This window comes from Scardinius erythrophthalmus, assembly GCF_964197995.2.
Source record: "Scardinius erythrophthalmus genome assembly, chromosome: 23".
Classification (NCBI taxonomy): Eukaryota; Metazoa; Chordata; class Actinopteri; order Cypriniformes; family Leuciscidae; genus Scardinius; species Scardinius erythrophthalmus.
Window position 1 is genome coordinate 22,867,587 of NC_138243.1, and position 8,297 is coordinate 22,875,883.

The 8,297-nt window shown below is 37.4% G+C and overlaps 2 protein-coding genes across 2 annotated transcripts; both read left to right on the top strand.

Moving 5' to 3' along the window:
- The first annotated feature begins 265 nt into the window (after positions 1-265).
- Positions 266-3,081, top strand: LOC308683924 (olfactory receptor 1E16-like). Its single transcript, XM_081354803.1, has 2 exons — positions 266-337; positions 1,934-3,081. The coding sequence occupies exon 2, from the start codon at positions 1,944-1,946 to the stop codon at positions 2,919-2,921; it is 978 nt and encodes a 325-aa protein (XP_081210929.1). The 5' UTR covers positions 266-337; positions 1,934-1,943; the 3' UTR covers positions 2,922-3,081.
- A 2,027-nt stretch (positions 3,082-5,108) lies between these two features.
- On the top strand, positions 5,109-6,098 carry LOC308683445 (olfactory receptor 1500-like; the record flags this gene model as incomplete). The annotated part of the gene is made up of 1 exon (XM_081353916.1): positions 5,109-6,098. One exon carries the CDS (start codon positions 5,109-5,111, stop codon positions 6,096-6,098), a length of 990 nt encoding a protein of 329 aa, XP_081210042.1.
- Positions 6,099-8,297: the final 2,199 nt, after the last annotated feature.

Below are 8,297 nucleotides of genomic sequence, written 5' to 3' on the forward strand. Positions count from 1 at the left end.
TCCGAAATACAAATCCAATCCACAGAGGAAGACAGGAACAAGAAATCCAAAACACAGGAAAAGATAAATATAAAGAAACCGTTTAAAATACTGACAGAGTGTGACCCAAATCAAACACACAAACAAGACTTCATACTAAATGAAGGCAAAAGGCATTTAAATAGACCGGGTGACGATCAAATGAAACAAGACACAGCTGAAACAGATAAACTAATAATGAGCAAAGGATTCTGCGAAATGAAGTCCAGGAATAACAGAGTCTGTGGGAACGGTGAAGGACTAGGCTGCCATCAGTTGGAACATGATGGCACCTGCAGCTGACAGATGTAACAGTCAGGTTGAAAATTCTTTCATTACTAGAGTTTTTACGGAGGGGATATATTTTGTTAATCACTCCATATAGATAGGAATAAGTTTGATGCATATTAGTGCTGCTTAAGTAAAAATTTCTGGCTTAGTGCGTGAGAAAAAAACGGCCTATACTGATAGTATGTGTAATTGAAATCTACAGATGCAAACAGATATATCTGGGTAATAAACAAAATTCCACTAGTCTAAAAAGTAGGCGTGTTATGGAAACAAAATCTAAAAATTGACCAGTGCAGTTGTAGTGTTGTAGTGTCTTGGTTTTGGTCCTTTTTTTTTTTTTTTTTTTTTTTTTTTTTTGCCAAATCCAGTACTAGATTATAAGAGTTAGAGGAGACAACAGGTAGTAGTGTGACAATTTCCATGCATCTAGCTATTATTTATTTTAATATTTAATAGTTAAGCGTTTATGTGTTTTGAGAGAAGGGATGCTCACTGAGGAAGACAGTAGAGGTCTGATGTCAAGGGTTTCCATGCAACATAGAGCAGTAAACACTGTCACCTTTGTTTGTCTGAAAAGTGTCGACATTCAGGCTACATGCCCTTAATTTGTTCTCTGGAGTAACCAGACAGACCCTAAAGATTGTACTGATGGGAAACCAAACCTGAGAGAATCATCACTTAGGAATCCAATAGATAAGTGACAACACCAATTAATGTAGGTACTGACACGCACACTGGAAAGCCCATGAGATATGATGAAAGTTCTGTATCACTCTTAAAGATGTGATATTTTAATTATCACATATATAATTGTACAAAATAATATAATTTCATAAGCATCTTTAAGAAACGTTTTGGTTCAACAATTGGTTCAGTGTCCATTGATAAAACAATTACCTCTGGGATGGTTAACTGAACAACTATCATTTGATTAAAATAATGAAACAAAATAAAATAAATGATGACCAGTCTATATACAGTCTAAATATCTGAAACCACAAGTGAAAATATTTCTCCTTTTATGTCTGTAATTTCTAGCATTCCAATTTGAGTAAAAAGTTGAATTGAAAAGCCCCTTTGGCTTTAAAGGCAGCAGAACTTGAGCTGACACGAGGCCTGTGGAAGACTTCATGAGCTATGAGTGACATCCAGTCCCTAAAGCCACCCTGACCCTGTCATCATCTAAAAGAAAAAAAAAGTGCATGACTGGACTGATTCCCTACGACACTGTACATAACAGTGAACACTACAGTATATAAGTGATACACAATAATGTTTTTGTCATCATTTAGGGCAAAGAGTCAATATACCAGGTGCAAATTCACTTAATGTCTGATGTCTTGCCGTTTACTGATAATGAATTTATTGATATAATCATGCCATAAACATTCAACCTTAATACTTTTTTTATTTTTTTATTTTTTAAAGGTCTCCCTGTTTTTAGAAAATATTATAAAATTATTAAATATATTATTAAATATATATATATTTTTAAATCAGAAATAAACATTTCATAAGCATTTTAACAATGTTTAATTTTTTATATATATATATTTCATTCAGATTATATTATAAATATTATTATTATGCAATATTAATCATTTTTGTTTTACAATCTCTGCAGATTTTGCAAAATGCTACAGAACAACTGGACGACAATCACTGAGTTTATCATCGTGGGCTTCCCTGGACTCCATCCAGACTACTATGGCCTGGTCGCTGCAATTTTCTTCATCGTCTACACGACCACAGTGGCCGGGAACACTGTTTTCCTGGTGCTGTTTTTCACTTCGCAGAGCCTCAGGAAGCCTATGTACATTATCCTTGCAAGCTTGGCAATATCTGATACGTGTTTCTCCACTGTTGCCTTACCTAAGATCATATCCAGGTACTTGTTTGATGCGGGAGCATCCCCTTTCCATGCTTGCTTCTTCCAAATGGAACTAATCCACTATTTTGGAACATTAAACTCACTGATAATGATGATCATGGCCCTCGATCGCTATGTGGCTATCTGTTATTCTCTGAGATACCAGGTTATTATGACTAATCGCTTCACGTACATCATAAACGTAACGGCTTGGGTAACTGCTTTGATCGCTCCCACAATAGCCACCCTACACACTCAACAGCTTCCTTACTGTGGGCCTAAACTGATCATTCAGTGCTACTGTGACCACATCTCTATTACCAACCTGGCCTGTGCTGAAAACAGCAAGCAGATTTTGGTGGCCCTGTGCGTGGCCCTACTTGTGCTTCTCCTTCCTCTAGCCTTCATCATTTACTCTTACTGTCACATTATAACATCTGTCATGAGGCTGTCGAGCTCTCAGAGTCGCTGGAAAAGTTTTGCCACCTGCAGCACGCAGCTGTGCATCACCGCCCTGTTTTACTTGCCTCGCTGCGCTGTGTATATAGCCAGTTTCCTGCAAATCCAAATCAGCAAAGATTTCAGGATAGTTCTCATACTGCTCTACAGCCTCGTTCCACCACTGATAAACCCCTTCATTTACTGTTTACGTACGCAGGAGATCAGAACCATAGTGAGCAGGTGGTTGAACAGGCAAAGGGCCATGAGAGAAACGTCCATAATTAATGTGATCACGCTGTAAAATATTGTTACGTGATTTGTAATTGTTTTTTATGTTAATCTTAATTGTGTATTGTGATGTATTCCAGTGAAATCTGGTGGTGACGATGCAAGAAAAAAACATTCAAAATATCTGCCGTTATGAATGGAAGCATTAATAAAACTAGCTCCCTTTGGATGTATAACAGACCTGTTAACAGAAAGATATCTGATAAAACTATCCGTTTGTTTTTACACAAAATATTTGGGCCTAAATTTTAGGTTTATGCATTTCAATTGCATTTAAAATTTTCATCCATTTGGATTACACCGTTTTAACAAAGCAAATAATAAACTTAATGTGTCATGCATAAAAGAAACGTGATTTAAACAAATTGGATTTATTGATGATAAATATCTGTATAAAAACCTGATTTTATGAAATTACAGAATTTATGTATGCCAAATATGCATTTCATTAAGTTTATTAGTTTATGTTAAATCTGTGTAATCCAAGTGAATGGATATGTAAAATGCAATTCAAATCTATAAATCTTAAATTTAGGCTTAAATTCTTTTTTGAGTGCAGAAGTGCCATAATATTACATCAGCTAAGAATTTAATATGGATTGGTGTCACAATGAAAAGAGCTGTTGAAAAGCCTAACTTGTCTGTGCATTAAATTAATGACAGTTAAACTGATGAACTAATAAACTTTGTGTTCTTGTTGTCATGATTGTCCTGTAACTTATTAAGGGGGTGGCCAGATGGAGACAGTGAATATCTTTTTCCTGAAGTCAATGAATCACTGCCAAGGATTAGCTGGGAATCCTAGTTTGGGAAATCCTGGCCTTTATAATGTACAATTAAATGTAAAATGATTAGTCTAAAAAATGATGAAGCTGGTGAAGCTTATTTACTATTCCATCATAATCAGAACATAATCAAACTGCAGTAATTGTATAAAGAAAGAATAAACATTTGTAAAAAGTTTAAAAGTTAAACTACTATTTCATTCTCAGATGCTTTAATCTCAGATCCTTTTTTTATCTTTTTTGACCTTTCCTCATAATTCTATGTGACTGACCTCTTTATGTGTTATAGGGCAGTTGTGGCCTAAAGGTTAGATAATTACACTTGTAACCTGAAGGTTCTGGGTTTGATTATCAGTGCAGGATTGCTCCCTGGTCACAATAGTGAATGGCTGCCCACTTCTCTCTCTCTCTCTCTCTGTGTGTGTGTGTGTGTGTGTGTGTGTGTGTGTGTGCGTGCGTGCGTCTGTCTGTCTGTGTGTGTGTGTGTGTGTGTGTGTGTGTGTGCGTGCGTGCGTGCGTGCGTGCGTGTGTGTGTGTGTATTACCTCGGGTGGGTTAAATGCAGGGGATTCAGCTGATAAAAACAGATTGATCTGCATTTACTTTCCCCTTGTTTTTTTCACCACCTGCTGGTGACCTTTGAAGGTTTAGATGAAAAGAGTAAATAAAAAGATATATTAGGGGATATTTTTAAATTATTAATTTATGCTTGATTCCCACTTTTTCCCCATCTATGTTAATGTGTGTGATGCAAACACAAGCACTCAGGCAATGAACCCCAAAGGTCAGCCCAGTTTCACAACATCAAATGATTCAAAACATGATCCTTCATGACGTGTTGGACCCCACAGACTTTAACACTGATTCTGCGCCTATAAAACAATAAAACCACACTCATCTGCACTGATCACTGAGAAACGTGACACACTGAGCCAGGAATATTCTTAGCAGATGTCACATAACTTAACAGAGGAATAATCAAGGTAATCATGTGATCAGCTGAAATACAAACTAAAATTACATTTAGATTATTGCAAAGCCGAATAATTTAGCAACATGTTTTTAATCAGTAACAACAGGTATCTTTTATTAACATAATTAATATAACTTACTGAAATTATATGTATGAATTACGTTTTTATAATTTAGGCCTATACTAATTTTCTGCAAGCCATGACAGCCAGCAAAAAATGTCATTATTTATTTTTTCATTTATATATATATTTATATACCGCATTTTTAATATTGCAGAGTACAATAGAATTTATGCAAATATTTTAATATTTTGGGGCAAATCAAATCAGACAAATGGTTTTGGGGTTGTTGTAATTGTTTTTTTTTTTTTTTTTTTTTTTTGAAGTGTGAATAGTTGGTAATGTCAGTGTTCAAAAGTTAAAGTTCACTGTATGTTTTAGTATGTCACAGGCAAACGAAACCGCAGCTTCTGTTGTAACCGAGTTTTTCATCATGGGCTTCCCAGGACTTCTGCCCAAATACTACAGCCTGATGGCAGCTCTTTTGTTCTGCATCTACATCGCTGTAATCACTGGAAACTCTCTCATTGTGGTCCTGTTTATGACTGAACGCAGCCTCTTTAAGCCTATGTATATTATCATGCTGAGTTTGTCCTTGTCTGATATTGGTTTTTGCACAGTTGCTCTGCCAAAAGTCATTTCTCGCTACTGGTTTAATGACGGTTATATTACCTTCAATGTTTGTTTGTTTCAAAGGCAGCTGATTCACTATTTTGGGGCCCTAAGCTCTCTTATTATGATGATCATGGCTCTAGACCGGTACTTGGCGATCTGTTACCCACTAAGATACCCTGTTTTAATGACTAACCGCACTATGAGACTTTTAATAGGGTTTTCCTGGGTTACTGCAATGATTGCCCCAACCATCACCTTAATGCAAATAGTGAAACTGCCATTCTGTGGGCCAAATATGATCGCTCATTGCTTCTGTGATAGCACATCTATGAACAGGCTCGCCTGTGCTGATGTCAGCCTCGCAAATTTAATTGCCTACATTGTAGCAATGTTTGTGCTTCTCGGGCCATTCTCTTTTATAATCTTTTCATATGTATGTATCCTGGTGTCTGTGCTTCGTATAGCAAATGCACAGGGTTGTATGAAAGCCTTTTCTACCTGTGCCACACAGCTGACTATCATTATTATCTATTATGTGCCACGTTTCGTTGTTCACTCCAGTTATAACATACCGAGCATTCAGATAAACAGCAGTCAGAGGATCGCCCTGGTCATGTTCTACAGTCTGCTTCCACCACTACTGAACCCCTTCATCTACTGCATCAGGATCAAAGAAGTCAGACAGTTCTTTCTCAAATGGTGTGTCCAGAGAAAAAGGATGAGTCTAAAAGTCCATAGGTTAACTATTTCTAAATGAGATCATCTGCCTATCCCTGTTCTGACACATTAAATTACATGCTTCTGACATTCACATCACATGCTGTTTATATGCATTTACAATATTTGTTAATCTAGATATAGGCCTATATATATACACAACCCCAAATCAGAAAAAGTTGGGACACTGTACAAATTGTGAGTAAAAAAGGAATGGAATAATTTACAAATCTAATAAACTTATATTTTATTCACAATAGAATATAGATAACATATCAAAATGTTGAAAGTGAGACATTTTGAAATGCATGCCAAATATTGGCTCATTTTGGATTCCATGAGAGCTACACATTCCAAAAAAGTTGGGACAGGTAGCAATAAGAGGCCGGAAAAGTTAAATGTACATATAAGGAACAGCTGGAGGACCAATTTGCAACTTATTAGGTCAATTGGCAACATGATTGGGTATAAAAAGAGCCTCTCAGAGTGGCAGTGTCTCTCAGAAGTCAAGATGGGCAGAGGATCACCAATTCCCCCATGCTGCGGCAAAAAAATAGTGTAGCAATATCAGAAAGGAGTTTCTCAGAGAAAAATTGCAAAGAGTTTGAAGTTATCATCATCTACAGTGCATAATATCATCCAAAGATTCAGAGAATCTGGAACAATCTCTGTGCGTAAGGGTCAAGGCCGGAAAACCATACTGGATGCCTGTGATCTTCGGGCCCTTAGACGGCACTGCATCACATACAGGAATGCTACTGTAATGGAAATCACAACATGGGCTCAGGAATACTTCCAGAAAACATTGTCGGTGAACACAATCCACCATGACATTCGCCGTTGCCAGCTAAAACTCTATAGGTCAAAAAAGAAGCCATATCTAAACAGGATCTAGAAGCGCAGGCGTTTTCTCTGGGCCAAGGCTAATTAAAAATGGACTGTGGCAAAGTGGAAAACTTTTCTGCGGTCAGACGAATCAAAATTTGAAGTTCTTTTTGGAAAACTGGGACACAATGTCATCCAGACTAAAGAGGACAAGGACAACCCAAGTTGTTATCAGCGCTCAGTTCAGAAGCCTTATCTAGTGGTAATTATCTAATACTCTGATGGTACGGGGTTGCATGAGTGCGTGTGGCATGGGCAGCTTACACATCTGGAAAGGCACCATCAATGCTGAAAGGTATATCCAAGTTCTAGAACAACATATGCTCCCATCCAGACGTCGTTTCTTTCAGGGAAGACCTTGCATTTTCCAACATGACAGTGCCAGACCATATACTGCATCAATTGCAATATCATGGCTGCGTAGAAGAAGGATCCGGGTACTGAAATGGCCAGCCTGCAGTCCAGATCTTTCACCCAAAAAAAACATTTGGTGCATCATAAAGAGGAAGATGCAACAAAGAAGACCTAAGACAGTTGAGCAACTAAAAAGCCTGTATTAGACAAGAATGGGACAACATTCCTATACCTAAACTTGAGCAACTTGTCTCCTCAGTCCCCAGACATTTGCAGACTGTTATAAAAAGAAGAGGGGATGCCACACAGTGGTAAACATGGCCTTGTCCCAACTTTTTTGAGATGTGTTGATGCCATGAAATTTAAAATCAACTTATTTTTCCCTTAAAATGATACATTTTCTCAGTTTAAACATTTAATTTTTATCTATGTTGTATTTTGAATAAAATATTGAAATTTGAAACTTCCACATTGTTCTGAATTCTACATAATAACGGAGATGCGGAGATGCGCTCAGCGCTGTACGTCACTGAATAGTGCGCAACAAGCGCAGTTGCGGAGCCTACGCTGATTTAGTAGACTGAGAATAAGCGTAGCGCCTAGTGATGGGAAGTTCGGCTCTTTCGACTCCCGAAAGGCTCTTAATTTAGGATTTTTTTGTAGGCCTTTATTTTACCATAACTTTGCAAAAATGAATGGTTTGTGTGTTGAAAACCCTTTCATGTGCACTGTTTTTATGCATTTATTGCACAAATTAACAACAAAACAGCAAATAAACAGCTCTGTTGTCATTGAATGCAAGTTTTTTAAACCTAGGGATCCTATATAAAGCGACGAGAATACTTTTTGTGCGCAAAAACAAACAAAAATAACGACTTTATTCCACTACGACACACGCATCACACACATGACCAGCGTCGGCCAATAGTGAGCCTACGTGGCGACGTGTAACACAGACACACTGCGCAAAAACACTACGTAAACTAACTCGAGGCCCAGA